This window comes from Phytophthora cinnamomi (genome assembly GCF_018691715.1).
Source record: "Phytophthora cinnamomi strain GKB4 chromosome Unknown Contig16, whole genome shotgun sequence".
Lineage (NCBI taxonomy): Eukaryota > Oomycota > Peronosporomycetes > Peronosporales > Peronosporaceae > Phytophthora > Phytophthora cinnamomi.
The window spans coordinates 276,377-293,229 of NW_027150949.1; the positions used below are offsets into that span (position 1 = coordinate 276,377).

A 16,853-nucleotide genomic window follows, 5' to 3' on the forward strand; every position below is an offset into this window, starting at 1 on the left:
CTTTCGGACAGCGAAAGAACGAAGAGCGAGAGCGAAGAGCTGAGGCAGCTCTTCATGGATTCTATCAGATTCTAATGCGTGAGAGAGAGATATCTCTCACGGCGGTGAGCACGCCAAGCGGCATGCTCTGGGAGTGGCTCAAGAACGCCCCTGCGACAGGTGCGTGACGCACTTGTTGCGCTCAGTGCGCAACTTCGCACCAAGCTACTTCGATGATGTGTTCATCCACAGCTGGGCTATGGACGGGAAGACCGACGTAGAGATGCACACGGTGCATCTCCGGAAGTTACTTCAGCTTATGCGAAAGCATAAGCTCTACGCGAACCTGAAGAAGTGTATCTTCGGGGAAAGCGAGATACCCGTCCTCGGGTGTCTCGTAGGAAAGAATGGTATTCGCCCTGGCCCGGAGTGATCAATGAATGAACAACGCCTTCAAGAGTCTAGGAACTGAGGCAGTTCCTTGGCTTGGCCACGTACTTGTGCAAGTACGTGGAAGATTACGCGGGTAAGATTCACCCACTGTCACAGCTTCTGAAGAGGGAAGCTGTGTGGAATTGGACAGCCGATTGCCAAAAGGCATTCGATGCACTCAAGCGGGGTTTGACTTAGGTGCCGATCTTGGCAGTGGCTGACCAAGATCGTCCATTTCACGTAGTTTGTGACGCATCCGATTTCGCGATCGGATGCGCGTTGGTGCAGCACGAACACGAGGGCCGTGATCGTGTCGTCTACTACCAATCGCGTCAGCTGAAGCCAGCTGAGCGCTGCATGACAAGGAATTCCTTGCCATGAAATACGCACTCGCAAAGTTCCGAGTGTATTTGCTTGGAAGTAGACCGTTTGTGGTCTACACCGACCATGCATCACTGCGCACTGCAGTGAAGTCGCCACACATATCACAAAGAATGGCGAGATGGCTCTCATCCTTTGCGGAGTATAACTTCCGGGTCGAATACAAACCCGGAAGACTAAATGTAGTGGCCGACGCGTTATCACGTCGGCCGGACTACGCAGAAGCTGCCGACATAATGCAATTGACGCCATGCGATTGAGCACACCCAAGTCGTCTCTATTGGACGACGTGAAGGCCGCGTACACGCACGACGCGGACACGAAGCTCTTGCTGGTCTATGGCACAACACCTTCTGACAAGGCTCGTCAGAAGCTGCCGAAACATCTTCGTGCGCGTGCACACTGCTACCGGGTGCATGACGGACTGTTTCTTTATAATGCAGTCGACGACAACGCGGATCGCGTCGTCATGCCGAATGACCATGACCTGCGACTCAGGATCATGTACGAGTATCATGATGCCCCGACTGCGGGACATCTCGGCCGTGAGAAGACATACGTTCTTCTCACGCGTGACTTCTACTGGCACAACCAGTACAAGTGGGTGCGCAAGTACGTCCGTGCTGGCGAGGTATGACACCGCGTAAAACCTGCGCCATTCGCGCAGGCTCCTTTGCAATCACTACCGACTCCGTTTGGCCGGAGATTTTACTTTGGACTTCATCTTTGGTCTTCCCCCGGACAGCGGAGGGAATATTGGTGTTGTGGTCTTCGTCGACCGCTTCAGCAAGATGTGCCATCTTGCTGCGGTGCCGGCAGAAGTGACCGCGAAGCAGACGACCCGTCTGTTCGTCGACATGGTGTTCAAACACCATGGGGTTGCCGACCGACATCGTGTCGGACAGAGACCCGCGCTTCACAGCGCACCTGCGGCAAGAAGTGTTTACACTTCTTGGGAGCCAACTTTCAATGTCGACTGCGGGTCATCCGCAGACGGACGGTCAAACCGAGCGCGCGAATCGCGTGCTCGTCGATATTTTGAATAGCTACGCTCACTCGTTCCAATACTGGAGCGAGTGTTTGTCGATGGCAGAGTTTGTCATCAACAACTCAGTGCATGCATCGACCGGGCATACACCGTTCTACGTGAATGCCATGCGGTATCCACGTCTGCCGAGTTTACTCGGAGTGGTGGCTCCCACTTTAAGTGGGGGAGGATCTACGACTGCAAAACAGCAGCCGCAGAAAACCGCTGACACTTGCACAGTGTCAGTTACAACAACAAAGAACAAAACGCATGAGTCTGCGCAGGGCGCAGACACCGCGAAGAACCACGCAGAGGCCGGGCCTCTAGCGGAGAGCGAGCTGAATGACTTCAGCTCGGATGCAATCAACTTCATTAACAAAAGACAAGCCGTAATTCGGTTTGTCCAGGATGCAATTACAACTTCTGTTGATCAACAGAAGCTGAATGCAGACAATGTGGGCAGAGGCAACACAAATGAATTCAAAGTTAGTTCATTGGTTTTGTTAGCTACTCAAAACCTGCCTAAACATGCACTTTCGGATTTTTGAGCAAGTAAGCTTGCTCCGCGCTTCATCGGGCCGTTCACTGTGTTGGCACGGCACGGCAGCGCTTACACGCTAGACATACCGTCTAGCATCCGCCTCCATCCGGCCTTGTACGTCGGGCGGCTGAAGCCGTACCTGCAGCACGAGCCACCTAGCTCGGCTGACCCGAAGCCTCGGCGAAGCGGAAGTCTTGGCCTCGGCTACGAGCAGCCTCGCCTCCAGCGCGCGGACGCGTTGGAGCAACTCCTTCATCCGGGTCCCCCAACTCGACCTGGATATTCGAGGCGGTCTGGGAGACCGCCGCGACCTGAGCCTTCTGGTTCGCCAGCTCCTGCTTTAGGGCGGCGAACTCAGCGCCCTGCAGACACTCCACGGCGGTTACCCGGTCGTGGAGAGGCACGAACGGATCAGCCTGGGGCTGATCATACCCGGGATGTGTTCCCACCCCCGCCACCGCCGATCCGTGACGCCGCGACTCAACCCGCTGGATTGTTGAGCGGTTTGTTGACCATAGTATCCCGAAAACGAACCCTCAAGGGACTCGTTTTCGTATTCGTTGGAGAGGATTTCCTCCCCATCAAGATACATGGGAGCCACGGAACGTCTTGCTGGAGGACATCCGGAAATGGTGAGGGCGTACGAAGAGCAGTACGCGCTGGCGCAGCGGAAGTAGCACGAGCGCTGCGGTCATCGCTAGCGCCCGAACCTTCACGTGCTAAGAACTTAGCACGGTGCTCTTTGAGACTCTCGGGCACACGGAACGACGTGTACCCGTTCAGGTCGCGGTCGCTCAAGCGAACCGCGCCCGGAAAGCATTTCGCGCACTGATAGCCCTCAGGCACAGCGCACGGCACATTCGCCTCCTCCGCAGCAACGTGGAGTTGCTCCAACTTTCCACGCTTCGAGTACGTCTCGAACCGATTACGCGCTTGCTTAATCCGCTCACGGTAAGCATCCGGCTTCTTGTTGAACTTCTCAACAAAAGCATTCCAACTTTGACAAAGTGCCTACCACACGGGCACTTTGCTGCGAGAAGATGTCTTCTTGCTTTGAAACCATCGGAGCTCATGGAAGAGTCCGATGTAATAATCGCGCCTTTGATGCGTTTCGCATCAAAGTGCAGCTCGGCAGCCACGGCGTCATCTTTGATGGCGCTGCATACGTTTAACGGCACCTCATTTGGAGGTACCGAGTTCCCATACCGGTCCGAGATCTCGGACGCGGGCGGCATCCACGGATCGCGCGCTGCAGGTGCAGCGTGCGGAGAACCTTGAACTCTAGAATTACGCGCTGCAGGAGCAGCGCGCGGAGAACTGAGAGCTCAGCAGAAGCGAGTGGGGTATCGCTCTGAGTTCGCGAACGCTTCGAGCTCGAAGCGTCCGATTCGTCCCCTTCACGCGGGCGAACGTTCTTAGCGTGGGGGTCGAGCGAGTCGCTCGACACTGAGTCTTTGCGCTTTGAGGATGAGTCCTTCTCGTCCTCCATGTCTTCATCGTCGTCGCAGAAGTTGACGACGTCGCCATACTTCGCCTTCTGGCGCTCGAAGTAGTCATCGATGGAGAGATGACTCTCCACCGCCTTCGGGTTCTTCTTCTCTTGAGGCGTGCTCATCGTTGAATTAGCGCGGGTTTCTTCTCCAAATGCGGAGAATTGACGAATGGTCGATTCAGAGATTGACGTGCGGGGACCCCGTGCGTCTAGCCTTAAGGGGGGGATGGTGTAACGGGGTTACACGCACAAGTGGCTACAAGCCACTTGTGATTTTAACAGATAAAATGTCTGTTAAGTTTTAGATACTTCCTCACCTTGGTGTAAGTCACACCAATGGATACATTGAAGTGGGCCACCACAATGAGTGGTCCACACCTACCCAAACATCCTATTGGTAGAAAGATGTTGCTTTCTACCAACTAGAGACGTGCATATTGGCATGGCTCTGACAGCCGGCCGCGGTCAACCCCTTTCATAGATGATAAACAGTTTTAGCAGATTTAAGAGGAACATCAATTTACAAACAATACAGTTCTCATTTTACCTTAACTAAGTTACTTGGAGTCTTTATTTGATTTATATTATACTTGTGTACTCAAGTATAATTAACTCAAGTTAGTACTATACCTACGCTTCCTCGTACACGTAGTGCAACGTGTAAGCAAAAGTAGTGAGTCAAGTTAGACACACTACATACGTGGCCGTTCCCGCCGAATTATCCCATGGGCGTCGCGTATATTAGGATTCAGCTAATGATGAGACCTGATTGTCGTGCGTCACAGGTGCGTATGGGTGATGATATTGTGGTGTAGCGGGATCTGCCAAAATCTGATTGAGGCTAGATCGAACTCCCCACCAATGCCCAGACACCGACTAACGGAGGGGGCTCCCCAACGATCCGTGATCGGCCGAACTTGGTCTCACCTTGTGTACCCGTCGGCGGGCTGGATCTGCTCTCTTGTGGCTCCGAAGATGCAACACTCGGTAAAGATCGAATGTCTTTCGCGTGGTGCGGGGAAATTGGGTGGAGCAGCGCGGGAATCTTCGCTCTGCGTCCGGTTGTGTGCCTCAATCGGGTGTCTTCAGCTCCGATCGAGTGGCCTGGTGTTGATCCGGGGCCTGTAGTTACCTTCTCGTGGGCGTTCCATCCTTTCCTCCTATCTTTGAGTTGCTGGCTGCTTCCTGTAGCGAGATCGAGTTCGATGAGAGGTGAGAGGTGAAACGATCGCCGGTCAAGCGGATAACTCCGGTCGATCGAGCGCGTGCACACAAACAGTAGATCGCTAGAGCAGGGAAAGCTGACCAATGTGTTACTCCAGAGTTAACCCAGCCTACTACCTTCTTCTTGTAACTTGGTCGAGGCCACCGTAATTCCCCGAGATATGAAGACTTGTGCTGTTGGATGCAAATTCAGCTCTGCTTTATGTTTAGTCTGTGTCTCCCTACAGCCTGCCATTCCTACTATGTTCCTACAACTTGACATCAACTGGATTCAGCCCCAGCCGAGCTTCCAGATGCATCCCATCCTCAGTCGATCGGCGATCTGCCTGAATAGGTATTCCAATCGCGAATTTCCCCCAAACCTGTATGCCGATCGACGATCTGCCTCGATCGGTAATTCGATCGGCGATCTGCTTCGATCCGCGTGCCAATCAACGATCTGCCCCGATCAGCTGCCGATCTCGCCCTGCCGCGACCCCGCTCTGCCGATCCCGTTGTTCTCCGTGCTCCCCCGTACGTTTACCCGGCTCTCTAGGTCTGCCGATTTTTCCCTGTCCCAGACGTGATAGCCATTGCTCGCTCCGGTTGGGGGTGATTACTCACGATCGGTCGCCTTCGCCGCCCCTGACGCTCGGGCGTCATTTGGTCCGATCGCGAACCTTCTCCCGCCTTCTTACCACATCGTTTTTTCCTGGATTTTGATCCGTCTTGGTCCTATCCGGTGATTGATGGACATTGCCCTTCTCAGGGAACCTTTTCGATCGCCACTTCACCACAGCCTCCCGGGAACTGGTCGGATTTCTGTTCAGAATCCTCAACTTCTTCACAGTCACCGACACTTCGCCTCGAGGGAACATCGTCTGCTGCCGGCTGCTGGACTCCACGAGGCCGTTAATCGAGGTCCGACGTCTCCTCTTCCAAGCGCAGTTGGGATCATAACCTGAGAAATGCTATGTGCCGTGTACGCGTGTCGAATGTGTAGCTGTCAAGGTGACAGGGCAATAGCAGTGCTGATGAGGAGGAGGAGGAGGAGAGGGTGTTACCGTGACTAAGGCTGTGGCGGGAACTACCAGGGCAGCGAGGCTGCTCGTGCTGAGTAATACAGAATTGAGTGCCGAGCAGCTACGCAGCAGCTCGGCACCTGGCGCCGCCGCCCTGGGACCCTTGTTGCTGTGTTAAAGAGTTACTAATTGCTCTGCTCTGCTTGCTACAAGTGCTGCCTCTGCTACTACTGCTGCTGCTGTGACTGATGATTGGCAACTACTGCCGCATGGAGCAATGAGATCTCGCAGTCACAGCAGTTTATGTGCTGCACGCATCGCCTCGGTCGCGTGCTGCCTTCCCGTGCTGTTGCCTGGTGTTGGTACGTCTGTCTGAGATTACTTATCTGTCCCACGAAAGTAAGGGTAGTTCATAAAATATGCAATATATTGGCTTCTGCCTAGAATTTTTGAACGAGTGAGACCTTGTTGATCAGCTTGCCGATATGGTTCACCTCAGAATTTTTGCAGTTTGTATCCTGCTAAAACTGAAGTGGCTGCACCAATGTGTCTTTGCCAAGTGTAGTCTCTTGATTTTCCTTTTTTTGTTCGTAATTCGGGCATATTTTGGCAATACAGTAATTCACCAGAATGTTAGGGTGGCAAATTGTTAATATCAGTCTGATTAGCCAATTACAGCTCGTAAAAGACGCTCGTAAGCGAAATATCACGCCTCAAACTCCATCACGCTTTTCTAATCACGTACCATATGATTGGCCAAAACCCAAACTTTGCCCTACCCATTGTCAAATGGCCAATGATATTCAATGTGTGGCACACAAAAAACTATTCCTCAGAGAAGTATTTGCTAGCAGCCGAGAGCGGCACCTGAGATCGTCGCAGTGCGGAATCGTGGATCGACTTGGGCGAGGCGCGAGAGTGTTTCATGGATGGACAGCCAGGAGCAGAGGCCCACCGCAGAGGTGCGTACCCATCGCCGTCTCCTTCGCCCGCTGTGGTGCCGTGTACCGCAAGATATAGCTGCGTCGGTAGATGGATCCATGTTGCAGCCCCTTAATCCGAGTGCTAACGCCTCTGATCCGTCGCTTCCGCGGCTGTAAATCCAGGTGGAGGCCGCGGCGGAGGCTTGGGACGTAAAGGAAGCGGCGGACGCACCGCCTATCGCCGCGTGCAGCCCCCAGTAGGCGACGCAGAGAGCCCCAGCAGCCACCGCTCCGTGCAGGTGGTGGCGGACGCTGCAGCAGCCAATGGAGACAAGACGGAGGCGGCCCCCGCGGCCACGTTCAAGTCGTCGCTGCGCTCCTCGCTGCAGGATTCGCTGCGGCATGACGCGCCGCCCAAGCGCGGCGAGGGCGATAAAAGCGGCGGCAAGGAGCGGCCCAAGGGCGGGCGCGGCAGCTCGGCGCCGCAGCAGAAGAAGAAGGAGGAGCTGCAGGTGCAGACGAAAGGTCCACGACAGGTCATCTCGCTGTCTTCGCCCTCCCCGCAGAAGGGCGCGGGCCAGACCAAGCGCTTCGTCAGCAGCTTGGCGCAGTCGATCGACAATGGAGGTGATCGATCTGCGAGACAGGACAGGGGGGAACGAGCTGGAGCTGGAGCTGGAGCTGGAGCTGGAGCCGGTGCTGGGGCTGCAACTGGAGCAACAGGTCGACAGGGATCGTCGCTGCGACGGTCGAATAGCAGGGAACCGAAGCGTCGGTCGAGCAGCAGGGAGCCGAGACAGCGGGGTGGTGAGAGTCAGGGATCCTACCGCAATGCGGAGCGGGGATCTGGCAGCCGATCGGTGTCGAGGACGAGGCTGAGTCGCAAGAACAGCACGGACAGTGTATCGTCCCAGCGCTCGGACCGCAGTGACAGGAGCTATCGCAGCGAGCGTTACAGCGAGGAGTACCGCTCTAGCCTTCATGACGGCCCGCAGCCACTGCGCAGACTCTCGAGTGGATCATCCGGGCAGGCACCGTTCAAATCGTCGCTAGCGGGGTCTTTGTCGAGTACGAAGAGCTCGCAGGATGTACGCTTTCAAAAGGAGCGTCCTTTGTCGGGATCTATTGGACGCTCGTTTGGTAGGCCAGCACAAGATACAACGTCGCGGCGGTCGTCGCTGGATGGTGGAGCTTCGTCTCTGCGTAGGGTAAACTCAAGTTCTCCGGTGGGAGCTTCGACCGGTAGACCTAGTTCTCAGGATGCTCGGTGGACAGGTCCTCCGGATTCACAACGATCTCCATCGGCACCTGGTGGGTTGAGGAAAAATGCGCCTATTGGAGAGTCGATTTCACCAAAGCCACAGAAGTCTACTGCAGGTCAAGAAAAAGAGGAGGCGTCCGTGAAGGCACCGCCTGCGCCCGCTGTTGTTGACGAGGCGGAACGCAAACGCCTTGCAGACACTCTCCGAGAGCGGATGGAAGCACGAAAAAAAGAGCGTGGTGGCAGTTTGGCGCAGATGATGAAGGCGCCATTGGATCGAAAGGGCTCAATGGAGGACGAGCGACGTAAAAGCCCGCTTGGTACAAGGAAGGGGCTTGAAAGTGACAGCTCAAGCGCCGAAAAAGATGCAAGAACCCGAGAGTACTACGCCAAACTCGACAAGGAAAACGCTGAGCGCGAGACCGCGCGACGCGCTGCTCCTTTCAAGTCTTCGTTAACCTCGTCGATTGAGCCTGTACCAGCCAAGATGCAGTCGTCGCTAGCAGCTTCAATTGACTCTGCACCACCTCGCACCTTGAGGGCTGCGTTGGACGCTAGGTCAGTCCGACCGCTTAAATCGTCCTTGGTAGCAGCGCTTGAGCCGTCTCGACAAGTTGTGGTACGGGCCAATAAGTTGCAATACTCGCTCGCGGAACTCAGAAGGTAAGTCCATGGGAAGGCACCTCTCGAGTCACACTCGTAACACTATTGATGCTTTATCTGTGTTCTATCGCTTATTTGCAAGAGCAGGCTCATGGCATTTGCGCTTCCTAGACCAGCAGATCTCCCGGATATGAAAATCGTGGATGTCACTCAAGTTCGTGATCCGAGCTCCGTCTCCAAACGGTCCTCTGGACGCCTTGGAGCAGGTTATGGAATTGGACGGTCTATTGGCGGTAGCATTAGAAAGAGCGAACGGTCTGGACGTGGTGCGCTTTCGAGAAACCAGGGTGCCTCGGGTGGTGGTAGGCGTGAAAGGCAAGGCCGTGGCGGCCGTGGTAGTGGTCGCAGCGGTCGTGGAGGCGGTGGTGGCCGTGGAGGCGGCCGACCGCCCCCACCTCCGCTATATGATGGCCCAATTGAACCTCTGACAGTATCCGAGAACCGCTGGAAGCCCACGAAGGAGAAGGAGATTTCTCCTCTTGAGAAAACTCTGAACCATGTGAAGAGTCTACTGAACAAGCTTACAAGAGAAAAGTTTGCGAAGTTGACAAATGAGCTTTGCGCTGTTGAAATTGACAGCTTCGTCCTGCTGAGGTACAACCGTTCGTTCAGTGACCAAGTGGAACGGGTTGGGCTCTAACAGTGGTTGATGTGTTGTGTCGCAGTTCGATCGTTTCGACCATCATGGACAAGGCCTTAGAGGAGCCCAGCTTCGCGGATGTGTACGCTGATTTGTGCAAGGAATTCCATTTGCGGACGATTAAGAAAAATTGGAGCTTTCTGAGTGTGCTGAGTGATGAAAAGGGCGTACGTTTCCCAACTATGCTACACTGCTTGGGCTCTGCTGATTTATGTCGTATATGATTGATTATGCAGTCATTCTACTGGACAGCGATCGACAAGGCAGCATTCCCTTCGTTTGCTGGCCCTTTTGATAGGTATGTATGCTCTATCGCGAATTTCCTAGAAGTTCTCATTTACTTAACTGTCTATGATTCAATTCAAAAGCCCGCATAGCTGCCTCGAGGATGTCGGAGTAGCTGAAAGTGCTGCGACTTCAACGTGTGAATGCGGTAAGAATTCATTTCAGCTGCGCGCATCCCATGTCGTGTACCTAACCTAAATGGTGTGCTTCTTTTCGTTGTCCAGCATCTATTCCTTCTGTACAGTTCCGTCGTCATGGCGACTATCTGGTTGCTGTGGGTGAAAAGGAGGCAGGGGCTTTTTACTATTCAAGTAAGACATTGCAAGCGCACCTGCAGTTTTTGCTGTGTATATGTGAAGGTCTCACCGTTATGTGTGGATGACTGGCTGAGTAGAGCGAAAGATCAGCGATATTGGGGAGGATGAGCCGTTTGGTGGACCATTCGAATCTGGTATGTTTTTTCTTATCGTTACTTTGATGAACGAGAAACTTGCTGACGTGAACTTGCACATTCTGGGTACTGCAGCTGAACTTGCGCGCCTTGCAGCCGCAACTCAGATAACTTTCACGCGGTTGCTTGTGAACCGTTGCCAAGGCGAATTCGAGAAAACGGTATGTATGGTGTGCTTGTGTCGTGTTCAACGAAAACGGCTAACGTGTATTCAATTCCCTGTATGCGTAGAACAAGCACGTTGGTGCACAGGAAGAGAAGAAGGAAGAAGAGGAAGTTGATCCTCGACGACGAGAAATCGTACGTGTCCCAATTGTCCTAGTGCTTTGTTATGATGCTGGTCTAAGTCTTGACCGCGTTGTTTTTCGTTAATTTCCGAAGCTTGCGATGCGTGCAAAGGCAAAAATGCTGGGTAACATCCGCTTCATTGGTGAATTGTTCAAGGTGGATCTGATTAAGGTACGAAGATGTTTCATCTCATCGCCTGCATAATGGGTGCTAGACTAACTTCGTCAACTATGCACCTGTCCAGCAATCCGGCGTTCAAGGATGCATCTTCTATTTGCTCGGATTAGAACTTATCCCTGGTGTGGATGGCCAAGAAGCCCAGGCTCAAGCTGTGCGCTTTCCCGACGAACAAGATCTGGAGGCATTGTGCAAGATGCTGGCTACGGCCGGCAAGAAGTTCGACCAGCCAAAGACGAAGACGATCATGAAAATCATCATCTTGCGCATGGTGGAGCTCTCGGACGACACGAAGCTACCATCGCGAGCTCGGTTCCTTGTGAAGGATGTTCTAGAAACGAGAGACCACATGTGGGAGCCTCGCCGCAAGGTAAGCAACTTGTGTAATCCGGCTTGCAAGCTGTTGGCAATGCAGCTAACGTTTAACTTGCTTGGTATTTCTTACGCGCTTAACAGGAAATGCAACAGAAGACGTTGGAAGAGGTTCGTAAGGAGGCGCAAAAGCTCCAGCAGCAAGGCAAAAATGCTCAGCACGATGATGTGCAACGCCGTCGCCACAAGACCCGGATCTCAAGTGCACAGCTGGCAAAGCAGAGCAGCAATCTCATTGTCGCTAAGAAAGAGGAGCCGGAGGAACCCGAGGAGGCGGAAGAACTGTCGCCTGCGCAAATGTCAAACCGCATCAAGAATATCATCCAGGAGTACATCTCCATCCTGGACCTGGATGAAGCTACCACATGCGTTCAAGAGTTGGCCGTGGAGCCTTACCATGTCGAGTTTGCCGAGCAAGCGATCAACACGGCGTTGGAAGGCAAGACCAGCGAGCGGGAGCATGCCGTAGAATTGCTGGTGGGGCTGTATGAGCGCGGTGCGCTCGATGCGAACTCAATCCAAGCTGCGCTAGCGAACGTCATGGAGTTCCTCGAAGACATGCGCATCGATTTGCCGCTCATCCACCAATACTCGGCTTTGATCTTTGGTCGATTGGTCGCTGCGGGTTGCTTTGGTCTGTCGTGGATCATTTCCGAAGCTCTGGCCCACTGTGTGGAATGCAAGCTTACCTCGCTGGTGTTCCCCGAGGTGCTATCGGTGCTAGAAATGGAAAGCGACGAGAGAACGGTGGTCCGAATGCTGACCGATGAGGAAATCACACCGGGGAGTGTTCTGCCTTCGGCGATGAGGGCGAACGAGGCTGAGGTGGAAGCTTACCTCCGCGAAAACGGTATCGAAGACTTCTTCGGCGGTGGTGATAGCGACGAGGAGGACGAGCTTGACCAGGAGGCTGCTGGCAAGATGCGCAGCACTTTGGAGGAGTATCTGTCGGTCAAGGACTTCAACGAGGTGGTGCAGTGCATCGAGGAGCTCGACGCCGTTCCCGATCGCTGGCGACACTTCGTTCACATCATGCTGGCGTTCAGTCTTGAGGCGAAGCAATCCGTTCGCACCGATGTGGCGGAGCTGCTGGCTCAGCTCTTCACCAGTGAGAAAATCTCATCCGAAGACATCGAGGCCGCTGTAGATACCATCCTAGACGATTACGACGACTTGCGCGTCGACATCCCCCAGCTCGCCGTCAACTTGAGCGAACTCTGGACTCCTTTGTTCGTGAAACAGGCTCTCTCGGTGCATTGGCTGAGCGAGTCTTGCTCGCACCTGGCCGAGAGCGGTCGCGCAGCAGATGTGCTCGATGCTCTGCTCAGCAACTTCGAGGCGCGTGAGGGACAAGAGGCTTTGGTGGCCTGGTGGAAGAAACAGGAAGGCATCGAAGCTGTGTGGACGCAGATGTCACCCGCAGGAGAAGACCGACTTGCCAAGTGGAAGTCGCAGCTGCAATGACCTCGCCACCTCCTTCACGACAATAGCGCAGATTTGAACGCAGGACCGAGATGAAGTGGGCTCCTGCTGCACTACATAGATAGTCGACTACTCCGCACCTCAGCTCGGGGTCAAGGGGCGAGGGCTGCTGTGCTGCACGAGGTGTGTAAGTGCATGGACAAAGGGGTCTGTGTGAATATGAACAGTTGTGCTGCAATAGTGTTGTGGATGTTTGCTGTGTCTCCTACAGGTAGCGCTGGAGTCTCCGTCACGTCACGCCGGACTGGTCTCAGCTCACTGGATCGTGCACAAGCAGCCCTGGCCCGAGTCCGGGCCGCACCCCGGCACCTCCGTGTCCACCGCGGCGACTTCACTGGGCGCCGACACTTGCTCGTTGCCGTCTGCACCGGTGGCCACCTCGTAGATGCGCACCTCGTACGTGCTCGTGGGGTTGAGGTCGTCCAGCACCACCTCGTCGGCGCCCACGGCCGCGTCCACGTGCTGTGCGCCCTGCTCCCACGTCGAGCCCGCCTCCTTGAACTCGTAGCGGAAGAACGAGGCCGAGTCACCAGAGGAGGGCGCCACCTCCAGCGTCACGGAGAACTCGGAGCGCGTCTTGAGCTTCGCCGGCGCAGGCTGCGCGACCGACGACGACGGCGGCATTATCGCTGTTCCTGACTGACTTGTATTGTACCGGATGGCCGTTTGTACAGAGAGGAGTCGTTCTGCGGACGAGGCCACTTCAACGACGGCAACAAGTGTACACGCACGTACGTACATGTACGTGGAGGGAGGGCTTGCATTGCTGCAGAAGCGTGTGTGTATTTATTAAAGCCTCGCCGCCGCGCGCAGCGTCGGAGCCTGCACTGTCCGGCTCTCGACGCTGCGCAGCCGAGCGCCTGGTCTATTAGTTGTAGACCATGTACTTGGGCGTGGACGAGAACTTCTTGTAGCCCTTGATGACCTTGTTGACCGACTCGAGGAAGTCCTTCTCGCTCACGGATTTGCGGCGCGCGCGGATGGCGAACATGCCTGCCTCCGTGCACACGCTGCGCAGCTCGGCGCCGGTCGTGTTGGGGCAGAGCCGGCTCACGAGCTCGAAGCGGATGCCGCGGTCGCAGTTCATGCTCTTGGCGTGGATCTTGAGGATCTGTGTGCGGCCCTCGAGCTCGGGCAGGTTGAACTCGACCTTGCGGTCCAGCCGGCCGGGGCGCATGAGCGCCGGGTCCAGCGTGTCCGGCCGGTTCGTGGCCATGAGCACCTTGATGTTGCCGCGCGGGTCGAAGCCGTCCAGCTCCGTGACGATCTGCAGCATGGTGCGCTGCACCTCGTTGTCCGTGCCGCCCTCCTCGGAGCTGCTGCGCGCGCCGCCGATGGCGTCCACCTCGTCGAAGAACACGATGCAGGCCTTCTTGGAGCGCGCCATGGTGAAGAGCTCGCGCACCATGCGGGCGCCCTCGCCCACGTACTTCTGCACGAGCTCGCTGCCGATGACGCGGATGAAGCAGGCGTCCGTGCGGTTGGCCACGGCGCGCGCCGACAGCGTCTTCCCCGTGCCCGGCGGGCCGTAGAGCAGCACGCCCTTGGGCGGGTCGATGCCCAGGTTCACGAAGCGCTCCGGGTGCAGCAGCGGCAGCTCCACCACCTCGCGCAGCTTCTCCAGCGCGTCCTTGGCGCCGCCCACGTCGTCGTACGTCACGTCGGGCTTGTCCTCGACCGTCATGAGCGACACCGTGGGGTCGATCTTGGGCGGCAGCGGGATCTGGATGGCGTACTTGGTGCGGTCCACGCCCACGCGCATGCCCTCCTCGATGTCCGTGGGCGCCACCTTCTCGCCCAGGCCCACGACGAACTTGGCGATCTGCTTCACGTTGATCATGTACTTGGCGTCTTCCTCGCCGGCGTTGATGATCTTGGTGCAGCGCGCCACCTGCAGCGGCTGCTCCTCCTGCATCATCTGCTTGTCGCTCACCAGGTCCCAGAGGCTGGGCAGGCTCAGCCCCGTGTCGCTCTCCTTGATGCCGATGAGGTCGTTCACGGCCTTCTGCGCCTTCTTGATGTCGTCCTCCACCTGCTTGATCACGCGCGAGTACGGGCCCAGCCCGTACGTCTTCAGCAGCGCGATGTCGCCCTCGTCCAGCACGGTCTCCGGCCCGGCCAGCAGGTCCTCCTCCTCGTTGTCATAGTCCTTCGTGTTGCTCGTCTGGCACTCGCCCGCCGCCATCTTCGCTACTCGATCGCTCCTTCCCTTGACTAATATTGGGGGAGGAAGAGGAAGCAGAGAAATCTTCGCACTTAGGCGAGAAACGTAACCTCGTGTGTAACCTAAGTACGGCAATCAATTATTGCGGAAGTGTTATTTCAATTCTTAAATACAATTATTGCACGCACAGGTTATACATAATTGAGTAACCTCTAGCGTACCCCCCGCACGTAACATTTGGCTGGACAATAGGGTACGATGGCGGCGCTGGGCGTGATGGCGGAGGCGGCGAACGCGCGCCTGCTGCAGGAGCGCGTGGAGAGCGTGCGCGACTCGCTGGCGCAGCTGCAGGCGCAGGTGGAGCGCTACGACGCCGTGCGCGACACGCTGGAAGAGCTGCCCAGGCGCCTCTCGCACCGCGTGATGGTGCCGCTGGGCCCGCGCGCCATGGCGCCGGGCAAGATCGTGCGCTCCAACGAGGTGCTGGCCCACCTGGGCGACGACTACTGTGCCTGGCGGTCGACGTCGCAGGCGCTGGAGGTCATCGACCGCAAGAAACAAGGCGAGCAAGGCTCTGCTGGGGCAGTAAAGCGATACCAGTGACTGACGTTGACTCTGACGCTGGCTGCAGCTCTGGGCAGGCAGATCGAGGCGCAGGAGCGGAACCTGCGCGAGCTGGACGCCAAGAAGACGGACGTGGGCAGCGTGGCGCAGCTGCAGCAGATGTACGAGGCCGAGGACATCCGCGAGATCCAGGAGACGGAGGACGAGAGCGAGCGGGGCCCCGTGCCGCGCGCCACAGACGAGGACATCAGAGAGTTCTTCGAGGTGGAGGAGCAGGAGCGACTCAAGCAGGAGCAGGCGGCCTGGAGCTGGGACGACGTCATGAAGCGCATGGAGGACCTGGAGGCGCGCGAAGCCGCCGGGGAAAGCCCCGACGGAGACGAGCAGGCCAAGCAGCAGCAGGAGGAGGAGTCCACGGAGGCACAGGCTGCTGTGCTGAAGGCCAAGGGCAATGAAGCCTTCTCTCGTCGGCGATTCCAGGCTGCCGCGCAGTATTACTCGCAGGCCATTGAACTGGACCCGACCTCACATGTACGACGCCTTGGTATTCATTCGACTGGGTTGTATGGGGTTGCAATTGACAAGTTTTCGTTGGTGCTGTGTATTTCACGATAATGCAGATTCTGTACGGCAACCGCGCTGCGGCGTACCACCGTCTGAAGAAGTACAAGCTGGCGCTGGAGGATTCAGATGTCGCTGTATCGCTGCACGAGCCGTGGGTCAAGGGACACTACCGCAGGGCGTGCGCTCTGGCAGAGCTGAAGCAGTTTGAGGAGGCTGCTGAGGCCTACGAGCGCGCGTTGGAGCTGTGCCCAACCGATGAGAAACTAGGAGAGAAGGCGAAGCAGATGCGTGAAAAGGCGAAAGCCCAGGAGAATGGCGGCACCCAGGACGAGAGCGTGGATGCGAAACCGGAACTGAAGCCCAAACCATCACCCGCAGTATCAACTACGGACTCTATGCCTGCATCCTCTCCGTCAATCAAGCCACCAGTGCCATCATCCGCGTCTTCGTTCGTGTCGGCTTCTTCGGCGTCGACAGCATTCTCCGGCAGTATTGTGGAGCACGAAGTCACAGAGAAGGTGTCAACCCCGGTGTCTGTACCAGGAGCTTCTTCGTCTCCCTTCTCCGAGCCTCGGCACTCGCGCTTCCAGGGCACGAATTACACCGGCCAAACGGTGACCCTGGAACCCGTCGGCGAAGCTGTACGTTCTTCGTGCAGTGTTTGTTGTTAAGCATTGTTTCCTGACATTCATTCGTATGCGTTCCTATTTTCTTTCACAGCAACCGGTCAAGCGAGTGTCGCGTTTCAAAGCGGCGAGAGCAGCCCGAGGATCGAACTAACCAGACACTGCTTTATCCTTCCGCAATCGGATGTTAGATTCTACCGGCGTTCGGGTTCGGCAAGGAAGCGCATGACCTAGACAAACACAGACTTCTGATGAAACAGAGCAGTGTGATAGCCCTTCGTCGTAAATTAAAAGATCAAGATCACACGTGCTGACA

At 56.1% G+C, this 16,853-nt stretch overlaps 4 protein-coding genes across 4 annotated transcripts; 2 read left to right on the top strand and 2 right to left on the bottom strand.

Annotated features, from left to right (window-relative positions):
- Window positions 1–7,002: 7,002 nt before the first annotated feature.
- Window positions 7,003–12,601, top strand: IUM83_02338 (Eukaryotic translation initiation factor 4 gamma 2; the record flags this gene model as incomplete). The annotated part of the gene is made up of 13 exons (XM_067926248.1): window positions 7,003–7,039; window positions 7,184–7,627; window positions 9,356–9,518; window positions 9,590–9,731; window positions 9,801–9,862; window positions 9,933–9,997; window positions 10,074–10,160; window positions 10,244–10,300; window positions 10,376–10,461; window positions 10,532–10,600; window positions 10,682–10,759; window positions 10,833–11,135; window positions 11,222–12,601. 13 exons carry the CDS (start codon window positions 7,003–7,005, stop codon window positions 12,599–12,601), a joined length of 2,973 nt encoding a protein of 990 aa, XP_067796789.1.
- A 273-nt stretch (window positions 12,602–12,874) lies between these two features.
- Window positions 12,875–13,243, bottom strand: IUM83_02339 (Immunoglobulin-like fold; the record flags this gene model as incomplete). The annotated part of the gene is made up of 1 exon (XM_067926249.1): window positions 12,875–13,243. One exon carries the CDS (start codon window positions 13,241–13,243, stop codon window positions 12,875–12,877), a length of 369 nt encoding a protein of 122 aa, XP_067796790.1.
- Window positions 13,244–13,487: 244 nt separating this feature from the next.
- IUM83_02340 (26S protease regulatory subunit 7) lies at window positions 13,488–14,804 on the bottom strand (the record flags this gene model as incomplete). The annotated part of the gene is made up of 1 exon (XM_067926250.1): window positions 13,488–14,804. The coding sequence occupies one exon, from the start codon at window positions 14,802–14,804 to the stop codon at window positions 13,488–13,490; it is 1,317 nt and encodes a 438-aa protein (XP_067796428.1).
- Window positions 14,805–15,041: 237 nt separating this feature from the next.
- Window positions 15,042–16,691, top strand: IUM83_02341 (prefoldin, alpha subunit; the record flags this gene model as incomplete). Its single annotated transcript, XM_067926251.1, has 4 exons — window positions 15,042–15,345; window positions 15,415–15,878; window positions 15,968–16,552; window positions 16,632–16,691. The coding sequence occupies 4 exons, from the start codon at window positions 15,042–15,044 to the stop codon at window positions 16,689–16,691; spliced, it is 1,413 nt and encodes a 470-aa protein (XP_067796538.1).
- Between the last annotated feature and the right edge of the window lie 162 nt (window positions 16,692–16,853).